This window comes from Emydura macquarii, unplaced genomic scaffold (assembly GCF_026122565.2).
Source record: "Emydura macquarii macquarii isolate MOO-44397 ecotype Brisbane River unplaced genomic scaffold, CSIRO-AGI_Emac_v2 contig_915, whole genome shotgun sequence".
NCBI lineage: Eukaryota > Metazoa > Chordata > Testudines > Chelidae > Emydura > Emydura macquarii.
The window spans coordinates 172,223-189,651 of NW_027131052.1; the positions used below are offsets into that span (position 1 = coordinate 172,223).

Sequence of the window (17,429 nt, forward strand, 5' to 3'; positions counted from 1 at the left end):
CTCTCTTGTCATCCAGTCCCAGCTTCTGGCAGTCAAGAGGACATCCAGAGCATGGGGTTGTGTCCTTGACCATTTTGGCTAATAGCCATTCTCCCTTACCCCAGATTTCAGGACCAAGAGAAATCAGGATTCAGGACCAAGAGAGTTCACACCACGCACCAGTGATATGCAGCTGTCTCTACATCTAATAGAGCAGGTGCTGAGTGCATAGTAATGCTGCAGTTGGCTAGAGTAGGAAGGAGAAGAATCTTATCTCCAATTGGAATGACAGTGGCACTTAGGGAGCCAGAATGAAATTAGCCAGGACATCGGGGTTAGCTCCTTGACCCTGAACCACTTATCTAACCACAACCTCCAGATTCTTCTACCTCGCTTCTCTCTGTACTCTATTCTGTCAGCCCCTGTGCCTGGAGTGAAGGGACAGGATGAGAGTGAGTGCTGGCTGCACCATAGAGGGAGTTCTACCAGGATGTGAGAAGGGATGGGGGTTCCTGTACAGGGAGAGCCCAGGGGTTTAATGCTGATTCTCAGATAAAAACTTTCCACTCTGCTTTCAGGGAAGCTGAGAATTTGCTGATGGACAAACCTCTAGGCTGCTTCCTGGTTCGAATCAGTCAGAGCAGGCCAGGCTACACCCTGTCGTACAGGTAAAGTACCTGCTGCTTTTCTTCAACCAGGACTCTGGTGGTGGGCTGCACAAGGCGGTGCTAACACACACTGTGTCAGCTTTCTCCGTGGACTGAGAAACTGAGGATGGTGCTTAGATACCCCTGACATGGATGCCCTAGACATATCCAGGAAGGGCAGATTGAACTCTGGGGTCTCCATAAAGCAGAGAGAGCCTTTGCCTTTTACTGAAGATTAGATTGATTCATGAACGATGTATAATAGCCACAGGACATGAACTGGAGGGGATGGTAGGTTCAGGCATTGTGTGGGGAGCTGAGACGGTGGGCACTTGATATGGATGCTATATATTGGGATGGATAAAGCTGTATGAGAGTCCAAGGTGAAGGGCACTGGGTGTGGTACTATTTGAGGTGAAGGAGGTGCTGTGTCTGGGTCCTGCACTGAGGAATCAGAATGGAGGAGGTGCCATATAGGAGGTGCTGCCTGGAGTGGAGACAGGCTAAAGGGCTCTGTAGGCTGGGAATGTACTCAGAGGGGAGTGATGGAAAGCGGTCCTTTGCATAGGTACCATGCAAGGCAAAGTGCAAGGTAATGATGCAGGGGCACAGTCTTATAATACAGAATAGGCTAGTGAGTAGTTATAGATTCTAATGCCAGAAGGGACCACTGTGATCATCCAGACTGATCCCCTACCACAGGCCAGAGACAGGGCCAGACGTACACCTTATTTGCCACTAGGCACAGCATCTTCAGTGCCTCCCCTGCCTACAGCTGACCTTTGTGTTTTCCATGTGTGGGGATGGGGAGAGAGTGACTGGCCAGGCCCGCTCCACACACAGGTGGTGGGGTGGAAAGGGGAGGGGCTGGATTGACCAGCTCGGCCAGCTCTGGGCGGGGGGAACATGCTCACCTTTGGGTTTATAATCTTTGTTCCTAGAAGTATACATATATATTTGGCCATATTGAAACACACATTGTTTGCTTGCATCCACTTTACCAACCAATCTGGAATCAGTGACCAGCCCTCTTCATTATTTATATCTCCCCACATTCTTGTGTTACCTGCATACTTTATCAGTGATAATTTTGATCCAAGTCATTGATAAAAATGTTAAATAGTGTAGGGCCAAGAACCATGTCAAGCTATCTTGACTGGCTCATGACAGTGTGTGCCAGCATTAGGGTAGACTGTCAAGAAGCAAAGTACTGTGGAAGAACCCAAACTCGGGGGTCCTTACTAACATGTCCGTTGCCTAGCAGATGGTCCAAAATAAGCCAAACAGCAGATTAGCAAAGTCAAAGTTTATTCTTTACATAAAGAAGGTGGTCCCTTTATGCAAGGCGCGACTCTTAACATTGAATTCTAAAAGCTTTTATAGGCTTACACAAACAAGTCTTTTTACGTCACAATTTCCATGGCCATACATATTAAAAAACTGCTTATCTAGGAATTTTCTAGCTCAGTATTTTCAACTTTCCTTATCCAAGTTACAAGGTCTTTCTCTGCATTCCATCCCTGCTGGCGCCTAGATTCCATAACTATCTTGTTAACCCTTAACATTCTAAGATTTGAACATCTGCTAGAAAGGCACTTGCAGTCTCAGGCTTCTGCAGCCATTTCTATTGATCAGTTCTCATAGGAAACAGAGACCCCATCTTCTTTTTCCCTTTACAGTACAAACCCTAAATTGGATGTATGTTCTATAATTAGATTTCACCAACCAATGAGTGATCTCCACAAGCCCTGTAACAGTCTTACCCTGGAGTCAATCTATCTTGCTACCCAGATAAGTTTGTCTTTGTGATAAATGGTCCCTTACACCAAAAATCACAACAATATTCAGGTTATTCCCAGTCCCAAAGGACCAGTCACTTACCTCAGGTCAACTGCACTGTATAGAATCATAGAAGATTAGGGATGGAAGGGACCACAGGAGGTCATCTTGTTCAAGCCCCTGCTCAAAGTAGGACCAACCCCAACTGAATCATCCCAGCCAGGGCTTTGTCAAGGTGGTCCTTAAAAAATCTCTAAGGATGGAGATTCCACCACCTTCCTAGGTAACCCATTCCAGTGCTTCACCACCCTCCTAGGGGAAAAGATTTTCCTAAAGTCCAACCTAGACCTACAACTAAACACTTATTCTTCTTTGAGTGCTTGCTCATGTCGATTCCAGGTAGATGCGTGTGCGCCACATGCAGAGTACTTAGAAAGTTTTTCCCTTGGCAGTACCCGTTGGATCGAGCCCTCATGTTGTGGGAATTTTGCATAGCCCATGTGATCCACCTAGAGGCATTCTATCTACCAGGAGTGCAGAACAGATTGGCAAACTGACTCAGCAGGTCATTCTACAATCAAGAGTTGTCCCTTCGGTGCAATGTTGCAAACACCATTTTCCAAAAGTGTGGAGTTCCCTAAGTAGACTTGTTTGCGACAAGAATCAACAGAAAATGTCAGCAGTTCTGCTCATTCCTGAACCACAGTTCGGGCTCAATCACAGATGCATTCCTCCTGAATTGGGAGGGGTGCTTCCTCTACACGTTTCCACCCTTCCCTCTCATCCACAAGTTCCTGCTCAATATCAAGAGGGGGAGAGAGCATCCATTATCCTTGTACCTCTAGTCTGGCCTCGGCAACATTGGTACCCTATGCTGCTGGAGATGTTGGTGGCCAGGCCAATCACCCTACCATTGATGCTGAACCTGATTACTCAGGACCATGGCCTCCTGCAGCATCCGAACCTAGAGTCTCTCCACCTCACAGCATGAACCTTCATGGTTAAATGCCATGGAATTAACATGCTCGGAACCTGTCAGAGAAGTGCTCCTCAGTAGATGCAGCATTCAGCAGAGCTATGGTCCAATCCGCAATTTGGTAAACTCTGACCCCATCTCCAAGGGTTAGCTTGGGAGTCACCTACTTGGAATCGACATGAGCAAGCTCTCGAAGAAGAAAAAACAGTTACCTACCTTTTGTAATTGTTATTCTTCGAGATGTGTTGCTCATGTCCATTCCAAATCCCACCTGCCTGCCCCTCTGTCAGAGCCAGCCAGCAAGAACTGAAGAACTGGACGTGAGCAACATATCTCAAAGAACAACAGTTCTTCTTCGAGTGTTTGCTCATATCCATTCCACTATGGGTGTGTGCATGCCTCCATGCACGGTGCCCGGAACTTTTTTCCCCTTAGCAGATCCCGTAGGGCCAGCTCAGGCACCCCCTGGAGCCTGCGCACATGCTGCGGTATATGAGGCACTGCAGGCCCTACGCCACCTCAGTTCCTTCTTTCCGCCCGTGATGGTTGCTGGAACTAGCTTTGCTCTCTGCAAGTACTATTCCCCTTGTCTGGCCTTGTTTGATATTCTAAGTTAGTTTTAGTTAAGTAGCTGTTAAAAGTAGTTATAGATAAGGCAAGTCCCTGCAGGGACTTCGAGCGGCCGGCTATGCCCCAATTGCTGGGATTCAAGCCGTGTGCCTCCTGTGGGAAGGCTTTCCTGCTCAGCGACCCCTATGACCGCTGCCTTAAGTGCTTGGGGGAAGCCCACAGAAAAGAGAAGTGTAAGATCTGCAGGGCTTTTAAACCGAGGACTCAAAAGGACCGAGAAATCCAGTTGAAAGCCCTGTTGCTGGAGGCAGTGCTCTGCCCAGTGTCCAAGCCGACCCGCTCCACCTTGGTACCGAGTGTGACCTCAATACTGAGCGCAACGCCGGCACTGCCCTCAACTCGGCACCACGCAATATCGCCGGCACCGAAGAGGAAGAAGGGGCCGGTGTCGGGGGGAACCCGCGTTGGATCCCCCTGAATGGTGGTGGAGATCCCCGGTATAGGGAGGAAGATCTCCTGCCAGACAGTCTCCAAGGGTAGAGCAGAGCCGCTCCCCCAGTAGTCGCTCCAGGTCGGCGGCATCGAGCCGACCTGCTCCGGCACAGGACATGGAGTCTCCCTCTCAACACCGCTGTAGATCCCTGGCACTGGAGGCAGCACATGCCAGGAGGCGGTTTCAGTCAAGGTCTGCCAGGTGGCACTCAGACAGTTCCTGTTCCAGATCCCCAGCACCAAGAAGTTTGCCCGTACCTAGAGGGTGCAGAACCCAGTCGCCGTCGGAGGACCCGGCACCAAGGAGTTTGCCTGCACCGAGATGGTGTGGAACCCGTCGCCAGAGGAAGACCCGGCACCACGCAGTCCACAATGCGGAACCAGGTCGCCGGAGTCCGGCTCGGCACCAGGGAGTTCGGAGCGGTCACCGAAGGTGTCTGCAGGACTGCAAGGCAAGCGGCAGCGGAAATCATCAGTACTAAGAAGATGCTGTGGTACCTCTAGCTCTTCGAAGCGCACTTCCATTCATCGGCACTGCTCACGGCAACGGAGGCAGTCCTCATCATTCTCCAGGTCGGAGGCATCGAGAGAGTGGTCCCCGGCACGGAAGGGTGCCCAGGACCGAGGACGTACACGGCACCGCCGGTCCAGGGCCTCTGACTATGAGGATGACTCGGGGTCTCCCGGGGGGGGACAGTCGTCGGGAGAACCGACGCCCCCACAAAGCGTGTCAGCCTGTGGCGCAGTCAGCCCTGGGTTGGCCCCAGGGACAATGGCTGCAACAATGGCCTTATTGGGACCCATGGGGTATCCAGGTGGGGCCGGGGCCCCAATCCATTATGTTATCAGGGGTGTAGTCCGTGCCTCCGGCACAGAGAAGGCCCATAGACACCACTCCTCAGACGAGGAGTCGGACCCCATGGAGGGATCCACAACAGGTGCAACCCTTCGCCAGGAGGGGACGCACCCGCAGGATGCACCTCAGCAGTCCTCTTCCTCCTCACTGGACAAGGCAGTCTCCCAGGACCACTCGGCGCCACTGAAGGATTTCAGGGAGCATCAGGAGCTGCTCAAGAGGGTGACATCCAACTTGGGGCTAGAGGTGAAGGAGTTAAAAGAGGCTGAAGATAGTCTCTTCAATGTGCTGGCAGCGGCTGCCCCAGCGAGAACGGCCCTCCCAGTCCACGAAAGGGTCCTTAAGATTGTAAAGGCCCTTTGGCAAACCCCTTCCTCAGTCGCCCCTACGTCAAAAGTGGCCGAGAAAAAATATTACGTCCTGGCCGAGGGGGTTTGAGTATTTGTTCATTCACCCAGCCCCGAGAACCCTGGTAGTAGACGCAGCTAACCAGCGAGACAGGCAAGGTCAGCCAGGGTTGACTCCCAAGAACAAGGACAATAAGAAGCTGGACTTATTTGGGAGAAAGGTTTAATCCAGGGCAAGCCTGCAGTTCAGGATTGCCAACCATCAGGCCCTGCTGGGCAGATATAATTTCAACCTGTGGGACTCCCTCAGGCAGTTCGCTGAGGCCCTGCCCCAGGACCAGGCTGCAGACTTTAGCACTATCGTGGAGGAAGGAACCACAGTAGCTAGGGCAGCGCTCCAGACATCCTGTGGTGCTGCTGACTCAGCAGGCAGGGCCATAGCCTCTATCTGTATGAGAAGATGCTCATGACTTCAATCCTCGGGCCTGTCCCAGGAGGTGCAGCAGTCTAGTCAGGACCTCCCCTTTGATGGGTCGGCCCTATTCTCTGACCAGACCAATGCAAAGTTGCACAGTTTGAAGGACTCCAGGGCCATGCTTTGTTCCCTGGGCCTGTACATGCCTCACTTTTCCAGGTGTCAGTCAAGGCCCCAGGCGCAGCAGCAGCCAAGGCCTCCACCCAGGCCTTTTCAACCCTATAGGGATAGAAATAGGAGGTTTAGAAGAAGAAATCAGCCCCCTAGCTCATCCTCATCTCCTCAGCAGGGGCCCCCCAGAAGGTCAGGCAACCAGAGGAGGCAATTTTGATGGTGTGCCCATGGGTGCCACCCCGACTGCTCTCCTGGATCTGCCCCGCCCCTTCCTAAACAGATTAAGGCCCTTCTATCCCGAACGGGCAAAGATCACTTTGGACCGTTGGGTCCTTGGGATCGTCTCAGGGGGCTATGCCCTACAGGTTACATCTACGCCCCCAACAACCCTCCCGCTCCGTCCCTCTTCAGCCACCCCTCTCACAAGCAACTCCTCTTGCAGGAGGTGGACACCCTTCTCAACATGGGGTGGTGGAAATGGTCCCTCAAGGCAGAAGGGGGAAGAGGTTCTGTTCGAGGTACTTCCTCATCCCCAAGGCGAAGAGGGGTCTGAGACCCATATTAGACCTCTGTCATCTAAACAAATATGTCAAACAATTCAGGTTTCGCATTGTCTCCCTAGCCTCCATAATCCCTTCCCTGGATCCAGGAGACTGGTATGCCGCCCTCAATCTCAAGGACACATACTTTCATGTGTCTATCCTCCCCACCCACAGGCACTTCCTCCACTTCACGGTGGTTGGCTCCCACTACCAATTTACAGCCCTAACCCTTTGACCTATCTTCGGCTCCGAGGGCGTTCACCAAATGCACAACAGTAGTGGCTGCCCACCTGAGACAAAAGGGTGTGCAAATTTTTCCTTACCTCGATGACTGGCTGATCAGGGGCAAATCCAGGTCTCAGGTACAGGAGAGCGTGACCCTCACTTGCTCCACGTGCAGGAGGCTGGGATTATTCATAAATGAACAGAAATCCACACTAACCCCAGTGCAACACATAGAATTCATTGGGGCCACCCTAGACGCTTCCCATGCCAGAGCTTTCCTGCCTCAGCCACATTTTGAGGCGATGGTTTCTGTCATCTCCCAGCTGCACTGATGCCCCATGACAACAGCCAGGCACTGCCTTCAGCTGTTAGGACACATGGTGGCCTGCACGTACGTAGTGAGATTTGTTCGCCTGAGGCTCAGATCGCTTCAGGCATGGTTGGCCTCAATATATATGCCAAGCAGACACCCATTGGACTGGGTGGTCACAGTTCCCCTGCCCGTGTTAGCCTCCCTAAACTGGTGGCGGACTCCCAGGGCAGTGATGAAGAGCGTTCTGTTCAGGGAACTGGTCCCATCAGTCACCCTAATCTCCGACGCCTCGGATGTGGGATGGGGAGCCCACATCAGTGCCAACCTGAGCATTCAGAGGCTCTGGTCGGGGGAGGAGAGGCGCCTGCATATCAACGTGAAGGAGCTGAGGGCCATTCGCCTACTGTGCAAGATGTTCCCCCGATTCCTGACAGGCAGAGTGGTGCAGGTGCTGACGGACAACACCACAGCCATGTTTTACATAAACAGGCAGGGGGGAGCGTGCTCCTGGGCCCTCTGCGAGGAAGCCATCCTTTTGTGGGACTTTGCCATGAGGCACAATTTCCACTTGACTGCCTCTCACCTCCCAGGAGTGAGGAATGATGAGATGAATTGCCTCAGCAGGTCGTTTCTACCACACCATGATTAGTCGTTGCACCCAGAGGTGGTGGCTATGATCTTCCAGAAGTGGGGCATTCCCCAACTGGACCTATTTGCATTGGCCTGGAACACACAGTGTTCAAGGTTCTGCTCGCTCCGGGGTCACAAGACTGGGTTGACTTCTGACGCATTCCTCATGGACTGGGCGGGGACCCTCATGTATGCCTTTCCGCCCATTCCACTCCTACCCAAGGTCCTGCTGAAAATAAAGAGGGACAGGGCGAACGTTATACTCATCACTCCGGCCTGGCTGAGACAGCACTGGTTCAGCATGCTGCTGGACCTTTCGATCGCCCCACCCCCGGAGCTCCTGAGGCGACATGACCTTCTGTCCCAGAACCATGGTCGCTTGTTGCACCAGACCTGGACTCCCTGCATCTCATGGCCTGGAGGCTCTGAGGCTGACGAAGGGAGAGAGAGCCTGCTTGATGCAGGTCCAGCAAATCCTGCTTGGCAGCAGGAAACCTACACAGGTCGTGTATTGGGCTAAGTGGAGGCGGTTTATCTGTTGGGCGGAGTCCCGGGGTATTCTGCCCAGCCTCTCACCTATACAGATGATCCTGGAGTACCTGCTCCAGCTAAAGCTCCAGGGTCTGGCACTGGCCTCATTGAAGGTTCACCTGGCGGCCATTTCGGCCTTCCATCAGCTGCTAGAGGGGAGATCGCTGTTCTCCCATCCCATGTCAGTCAGGTTCCTCAAGGGGGTGGAGAGGCTTTATCCGCAGGTCTGTGACCTGGTGCCTCCCTGGGATCTCAACTTGGTCCTCTCGAGACTCACGGGGGCCCCCCCATGAATCCATGGTTTCATGCCCTCTGCTCATCCTTTCATGGAAGGTAGCCTTCCTGGTGGCCATTACCTCAACCAGGAGGGTCTCCAAGTTTAAAGCCTTGACCTCGGAGCCCCCTTACACAGTATTCTATAAGGACAAGGTGCAGTTGAGGCCGCACCCAGCCTTCCTGCCCAAGGCGGTTTCCCAATTTCATTGTAATCAAGATATCTTTCTCCCAGTGTTTTTTCCCAAACCACGCAGTTCAGAGGGGGAGAGGAGACGGCATTCGCTGGGCATGAGACAAGCCCTGGCCTTCTACATTGAGCGTACAAAGCCGTTTTGGAAATCAACGCAGCTCTTCATCGCAGTGGCTGACCGGATGAGAGGCTCACCTGTCTCCACCCAGCGCATCTCCTCGTGGATTACATCATGCATCAAGTTCTGCTATGAGCAGATGAAGGTGCCACTTCTGGGAACCATCACAGCACACTCAACCAGAGCTCAAGCCTTGTCTACAGTCTTCCTGGAGAGAGTGCCCCTGCAGGACATCTGCAAAGCTGCCACCTGGTCATCGGTGCACACCTTCACATCCCACTACGCCATCATCCAGCAGGTGAGAGAGGACGCAGGATTTGGCAGAGCCGTGCTGAGGGCAGCTCACCGGTAACTCCAACCCACCTCCAAGGTATTGCTTGTTAGTCACCTATAGAGGAATGGACATGAGCAAGCACTTGAGGAAGAAAACAAGGTTACTTACCAGTAACTGATATTCTTCAAGATGTGTTGCCATGTCCATTCCACAACCCACCCCCCATCCCCGCTGCCGGAGTTGGCAGAAAGAAGGCACTGAGTGGGTGTAGGGCCGGCAGCGCCTCATATACCGTGGTAAGTGCATGGGGCTCCAGGGGGCGCTAGAGCCGGCCCTATGACATCTGCTAAGGGGAAAAAAGTTCCAGGTAACGGTGCACGGAGGCGGGCACACACCTGTAGTGGAATGGACATGAGCAAGACATCTCGAAGAACATCCGTTACTGGTAAGTGACCTTGTTTTATGAAAGGTAGGTAACTGTTTTTTACCTAAGCTAACTAAACATTTATTACCTAAGAAAAGAAATGAGAGTTATTTACAAGGCTAAAGCAGGGAACATACACCCACAAGTGAGTTACAGTCTTAGATTTCAAACAGAAACTTCTATAATAAGCAAACTCCATATGTCCTTTAGGGCTAGCCCTGGCAAAACAGCTGGAGGTCTTTTGCTTATCCTTAGTGATTCTTGGTCCTACAGGGTATGTCTGCACTGAAATTAGACACCCATGGCTGGTACATGCCAGTGGACTTCGACTTGTGGGGCTTGGGTTAAAGGGCTGTTTAACTGCAGTGTAAATATTAAACCATGGCTGATAAAACTGTGAATGAGACACAGATTGGCAGAGTGATGAATAACAAAGACAGTGCAGTCATGCAGAGTGACTTGGATCAGTTGGTAAGCTTGGCCCCTTTAAATAAAATTGTTTTAATACAGCCGAATACAAGTTCACTCACATAGGAACAAGGAATGCAGACCATACCTACAGAATGAGGGACTGTACCCTGGAAAGCAGTGACACTGAAGGATCTAGGGATCATAGTGGACAAGCAACTCAACATGAGCTCTCAGTGTGATGCTATGGCACGAAGGGCTAATGCCATCCATGGTTGTATCAGTAAGTGAGTAGGAGTTAGGAGGTAACAAGCAGAGTGCCCCAGGGGTTGGTACTGGGCCCAGTTTTGTTCAACGTCTTCATTAATGATCCAGAGGATGTAGTGGATTGCACCCTCAGCAATTTTGCAGATGACGCTAACCTGAGTGGAGCGGTAGATATGCTAGAGGGCAGGGATAAGATAGAGTGACCTAGACAAATTAGAGGATTCGGCCAAAAGAAATCTGATTAGGTTCAATAAGGACAAGTGCAGAGTCCTGCACTTCGGACAGAAGAATCCCATGCACTGCTACAGGGTGGGGACCGAGTAGCTAGGCAGCATTTCATCAGAAAAGGGCCTGGGGGTTACAGTGGACAAGAAGCTGGATAAGTGTCAGCAGTGTGCCCTTATTGCCAAGAAGGCTAACAGCATATTGGGCTGCATTTGTAGGACCATTGCCAGCAGATCGAGAGAAGTGATTGTTCCCCTCTATTTGGCACTGGTGAGGCCTCATTTGGAGTATTGTGTCATTTTGGGCCCCCCACTATAGAAAGGATGTGGACAAATTGGAAAGAGTCCAGCAGATGGCAACAAAATGATTAGGGGGCTGGAGCACAAGACTTATGAGGAGAGGCTGAGGGAACTAGGGTTGTTTGGCCTGCAGAAGAAAAGAATGAGGGGGGGATTTGATAGCAGCGTTTAACAACCTGAAAGGGGGTTCCAGGGAGGATGGTGCTAGGCTGTTCTCAATGGTAGTAGATGACAGAACCAGGAGCAATGGTCTCAAGTTGCAGAGGGGAGGTCCAGGTTGGATATTAGGAAAATCTTTTTCACTAGGAGGGTGGTGAAGCACAGGAATGGGTTACCTGGGGAGGTGGTGGAATTTCCATCCTTTGAGTTTTTTAGGGTGCGGCTTGACAAAGCCCTGGCAGAATGATTTAGTTGGGGTTGGTCCTGCTTTGAGCAGGACTATATGACCTCCTGAGGTCCCTTCCAACCCTAATCTATGATTCTGATTTTTACCTCTGTATACCGCATTGGTGAGACTGATACTGGATACTGTGTCCAATTTTGGTGTACTGACTTCAAAAAGGCAGTTGACAAATTGGAAAGGGCACAGAAAAGAGCTACAAAAATTATTCAAGCTCTGGGAAACCTGCCTCACTGTGAGAGACTAAAGAAGCACAATTAATTTCACTTAACAAAGAGACGGTGATGAGGTGACTTGGTAACAGTCTACAGTTACCTAAATGAGGAAGAGATTCTGATAATAGACGGTATCAAGTTGTCTAAAGTAGCTCACAAGTGTGAGTGTGAATTTTACCAACCAACTAACAAGTGTGAACTCCTAAAGCACTAAACAGCCTTAACATGAAGTCACAGACAGTCCCCTTGGGCACTCTAGTCTATCTTGCCACCCAGGCAGGCCTGCCTTTGTGATAGATGGTCCCTTACACCAAAAAATCACAAGTCAGGTTACTGCCAGGACCAGTCACTTACCCCTGGGGTATGTCTACACTTTGAAATGAAGTCGATTTATTTTCAGTCGACATTCACCTGCTGAACTGATGAAGTCAGTTGGGCATAGTCACACCACGCATTGCATTGGGGGAGTGTGTCCCCACCAGCCACGCTTGTATCGATAAGTGGAGCAGTGCACCATGGATACCTATCCCACAGTGCAACTAGCTCGAAGGGGCTTTTGGGAAGGTCTTCAGTCTCCCATGATGTAATGTCCTCCCTCCCCCCAATGTCAGCAACAAACAGACGAACACTTTTTTGTGCCATTTTTCAACCCTGCTCTGCCGCACATACACCATTGCTGGAGAAACATGGAGCCCACTCAGCTCTGCACTATCATTGTGAGCATCACAAACACCTCACAACTTATCCTGGAGTATTTCCAAGGCTGAGAGAGGAGCTGCAGCGTGGAAAATTGCGGTGTTACTCAAGCCTCCCTGCTGAAGCCATAGAAGAAAACAATTTGCAGTTGCCACTGGCTGTTGCACAGCAGCTGAACTTGGTAGAGCGCTGTTCCTGGTCCCAAGAAACAAGCACTAACTGGTGGGATTGCATCATTGTGAAGGTCTGGGATGAGGACCAGTAGCTGCAGAACTTTCAGATGTGTATGGCCACTTTCCTGGAACTTTGCACAGAGCTGTACCCAGCCCTGAAGCGCAGGAATACTTGCTTGAGACCTGCTCTGACAGTGGAGAAGTGAGTGGCCATCACTCTGTGGAAGATAGCAACATCAGATTGCTACTGGTTGGTTGGGAACTATTTGGGGGTCAGTAAATTCACTGTGGGAGCAGCTGTGATTCAAGCATGTAGGGCCATTAATAGACTTCTGCTAAGAAGGGTAGTGAGTGTGGGAAATGTACAGGACATAATGGATGGTTTTGCCACGAGGGGGTTCCCTAACTATGGTGGAGCAATAGATCGCAGCCATATCCCTATCTTAGCACAAGACCACCTTGCCACAGAGTACATAAACCAAAAGGGATACTTTTCCATGGTGTTGCAAGCACTGGTGGATCACAGGGGACACTTCACCGACCTCAACATGGGGTGGTCTGGAAAGGTGCATGACGCATGCATCTTTAGGAACTCAGGTCTGTTCAGAAAGATGCAAGCAGGAACTTTCTTTCCAGACCAAAAAATAACCATTGATGATGTTGAAATGCCAATCGTGATCCTGGGAGAGCCAGCCTACCCCTTCCTCCCATGGCTCATGAAGTCATACACTGGACGCCTGGACAGCAATAAGGAGCAGTTCCATAATTGGCTGAGCAAGTGCAGAATGGTGGTGGAATGTGTCTTTGGTTGTTTAAAGGCTCACTGGCATACTGTGTTCACTAGGTTAGACCACAGTGAAACCAATACCCTATAGTTATAACTGCCTGCTGTGTGCTCCATAATGTCTGTGAGACAAAGGGAGAGAAGTTTCCCTTGGGGTGGGTGGGGAGGCAGATAGGCTGGCCACAAACTTTGAGTAGCCAGATACCAGTGTAACGCTGAGAGCCCAGTGAGGAGCTCTATGCCTCAGGGAGGCGTTGAAAACCCGTTTTGTAATGAGCAATAGGAATGAGTGTCCCTTAACTGTGCTGTGCCTTCCCATTCCTTCCCCCATTGCAGCATTGTCCCAGCACCTCTCCTTCCCCCACCTCCCCATCCCCAGGCATGTGCTAAATAAAGTGCTTCATTACAAAGAAGTTCACTTTACTGCACATCCATAACAGTTGAGGGAAAGAAAAATAATTTAACTATCAACCATTGTCATGGAGTTGGGAGGGGAAAAAAGGGGTGCTTGTCTATGCACACACTAAAGCTTACACGTTAAAAGTTTTTAGAAAGGCCACCTTCTCTTCCCACTTCCCTCCTCCGGTGTTGAGTGGTGCATATATTGCACCCTGCTCACCTTCTTCCTGGAAAGCTTGGGTGTGGGGGCTTGGGAATAGGGCACTTATTGCTGGAATTTCTGCAGGGGCTGCAAAGGGAGTCTATTCTGCCACTATTGTTCCTGAAGCTCAACCGGACGTCTCAACCTGTCTGATTGATCCCTCATTACACACAGCATTTCATCCTGTGACACATGCTCATGCTCGTGGGCTGCTCTCCATATCCATGTCCAGTTTTTCAGACAACAAAATCCTCCAGGCTCTTAACTCCGTGTCAGCAGCCCTGGAGGTATTCATTATCTCATTGAACATAGAATCAGAGTTGGAAGGGACCTCAGGAGGTCATCTAATCCAACTCCCTGCTCAGAGCACGACTAATCTCAGCTAAATAATCCCAGCGAGGGTTTTGTCAAGCCACATCTTAAAAACCTCTAAAGATGGAGATTCCACCACCTCCCTAGGTAACCCATTCCAGTGCTTCACCACCCTCCTAGTGAAAAACTTTTTCCTAATGTCCAACCTAGACCTGCCCCCCTGCAACTTGAGACCATTGCTCCTTGTTCTGTCATCTGCCACCACTGAGAACAGCCTAGCTCCATCCTCCCTGGAACCCCCTTTCAGGTAGTTAAAGGCTGCTATCAAATCCCCCCTCATTCTTCTCTTTTGCAGACTAAACAAGCCCAGTTCCTTCAGCCTCTCCTCATAAGTCTTGTGCTTCAGCCCCCTAATCATTTTTGTTGCCCTCTGCTGAACTCTCTCTAACTTCTCCACATCCTTGTAGTAGGGGGCCCAAAACTGGACACAATACTCCAAACGCAGCCTCACCAATGCCAAATAGAGGGGAATAATCACTTCCCGTGATCTGCTGGCAATGCTCCTACTAATGCAGCCCAATATGCTATTAGCCTTCTTGGCAACCAGGGCACACTGCTGACTCATATCCAGCTTTTTATCCACTGTTACCCCCAGGTCCTTTTCTGCAGAACTGCTGCCTAGCTCATAGGTCCCCAGTCTGTAGCTGTGCATGGGATTCTTCCGTCCTAGGTGCAGGACTCTGCACTTGTCCTTGTTGAACCTCATCAGATTTCTTTTGGCCCAATCCTCCAGTTTGTTTAGGTCCTTCTGTATCCTATCCCTATCTTCCAGAGTATGTACCACTCCCCCTAACTTAGTGTCATCTGCAAACTTGCTGAGGGTGCAATCTACCCCATCCTCCAGATCATTGATGAAGATGTTGAACAAAATCGGCCCCAGGACCGACCCCTGGGGCACTCCACTTGTGACCGGCTGCCAGCTCGACATGGAGCCATTGATCACTACTCGTTGAGCCCTATGCTCTAGCCAGTTCTCTATCCGTTTTATAGTCCATTCATCCAACCCATACTTCCTTAACTTGCTGATAAGAATACTGTGAGAGACCATATCAAAAGCTTTGCTAAAGTCAAGGTATATCACGTCCACCGCTTTCCCCACATCCACTGAGCCAGTCACCTCTTCATAGAAAGCAATCAGGTTGGTCAGGCATGACTTTCTTTTGGTGAATCCGTATTGACTGTTCCTGATCACCTTCCTCTCTTCCAAGTGCCTTAAAATGGATTCCTTGGGGACCTGCTTCATGATTTTTCCAGGGATTTTTCCATGTCATCCCAAGTTTTCTTTTTCCGCCTTCTAATGTGTGACAGCCTCTCTGCAGGAGTAGAGGATGGGCTGAAAGCCACGCTTTCCACTGTAAGGCATGAAAACCCTAGGTGACCTTATGTGATATTAGTCTCTGGAGGGTCACACAGGTGCAAAGGGAGCAGTTGCTGCAAGCATCTGGGTATAAGCCTGGTCCTTACGCTACTATGCTGTGTTCTGTGATGATGCCAGCACATTGAATAACAGAGTGGCATGGGAAAGTGTCCTATCATGGTGGAAGAAATATGGCTGCCCTCCCAAGAAACCTGCAGAGGATTGCAGAGTACCTCCATGAAAGTTTCCTGGAGATATCCATGGAGGATTCTCAGGCCACCCCTGTGCACATAAATAGTCTTTTCCAGGGGCAACCCTCTGCATTATTGGATCACCAATGAGGAAGCCCATCACCAGCAGACCTAATACTTTTTTTCCTATTAACATTAAACCAACAGAGGATGTAACCCCAGCACTGTGATTTATATTGCATACTCACCAGATATGCCTTCCCCGGCATCTCGGTCGGTCAAGGTGCTGTCCTGCTTTCAGCTGGGCTGCTCTGTGGTCAAAAACAGCTCCTGGCTTTTGGAGAGTATGGATACCGCACTTTCCTGCCCCCCGTTCTGCACCTCTTCCTCCTTCTCCTCCTCTTCCTCGTCCACAGTCCCATCATCATTGAGCCAGGACTCCAATTCCCCTGAGGTATCAATGCTGCATCTGGGGGCAGTGGTCGGGTCACCATCGCGAAGCGCATCCAGGTCCTTGTAGAAGCAGCATGTCTTTGATGACTAGCCAGAATGACTGTTCACCTCCCTTGGTTTTTGATATGCCTGCCTCAGCTCTTTGATTTTTAACATGGCACTTCTGTGTGTCCCTATTGTGCCCCTTCTCTAACATGCCCCACAATATCTTCTCATGGATATCAACGTTCCTTCTGCTGGATTGGAGCTGAGACTGAACAAACTCTTTCCCCCACAGACCGATGAGATCCAAAACATCAGGTCTACTCCAGGCTGGAACGTGTTTGGGGCATGCAGTCACTGTGATCAGTTGTGCTGGTGAGCTCTCTATGCTGACCAAACAGGAAATGGGTATTCAAAATTTTCCAGGGCTTGACCAGGGGAGGGGCTGTTTCCTGTGTACATGGCCGTGGTTCAGCGGAGTCAAGAACTGTCCCAGTGGAGCACTGTGGGACACCTCCCAGAAGGCCAGTGATGTCGATTTACACAACACTCCGCCTACACTGCCGCTCATTTGATCCATCCACTTTGATTTTTCGCTCTATGCCTCTTGTGGAGGTGGTTTTATTAAGGCCTGGTCTACACTAGAGAGTTTTTTTTTGACAAAATCAGCTTTTGTCAACACAACAGTTCTGGTGTACACCCCACAATCACCCCTCGCGGGAATGGTGACATTGATAAGAAAGCAGTGGGGCAAGAAGCCCTGGCTGCTGCAAGCCCGGGGCAGCTGGTTCCCGGGTGCGAGCCAGGACTGGGCAAGCTGTGGCCAGCTGGAGCCCGGTTGCCAGCTGCGGGGCAGGATGCGGGCAGCTGGAGCCCAGTTCCTGGCTGTGGGGCGGGATGCAGCTGAGACGCTGCCGCTTGGCTCCAGGGTGGGACATGGGCATCTGCCACTCGGCTCCAGGATGGGACCAGGCAGGATGCAGGCATCTGCAGCCCAGCTGGGACTGGGGAGTGGGAGGGGTACAGCCTACAGGGAGCCCAGGAGCTGAGAGATGCGTGTCTCAGCTCCCCCCACTGCCCCTTAGGTGGGTGCATAGGCATGCGCAGCACATTTCATTAGGGTGTGCACCCAGGGATTTTTATTTATTAATTTTTTTAAAGGCAAACATTTATTGAATACTCAATCATAAAGGACATTATTTTTATTCATCAAACATATTAAAGGAACTAAAACTTAACTAAACTTAA

The 17,429-nt window shown here is 50.7% G+C and overlaps 1 protein-coding gene across 5 annotated transcripts in view; it reads left to right on the top strand.

Annotated features, from left to right (window-relative positions):
- LOC137149888 (myosin-IIIb-like) overlaps positions 1-17,429 on the top strand; it is a 126,771-nt gene that overhangs the window by 84,543 nt on the left and 24,799 nt on the right. For all 5 annotated transcript variants that reach the window (XR_010918857.1, XM_067543509.1, XM_067543508.1 and 2 more), the window contains one exon: positions 558-647. Coding sequence is in view for 4 of the 5 variants with exons in the window: in XM_067543509.1 (XP_067399610.1) it covers positions 558-647 (90 nt within the window). In the remaining variant the exon portion in view is untranslated. The remainder of the gene's footprint in view (positions 1-557; positions 648-17,429) is intronic.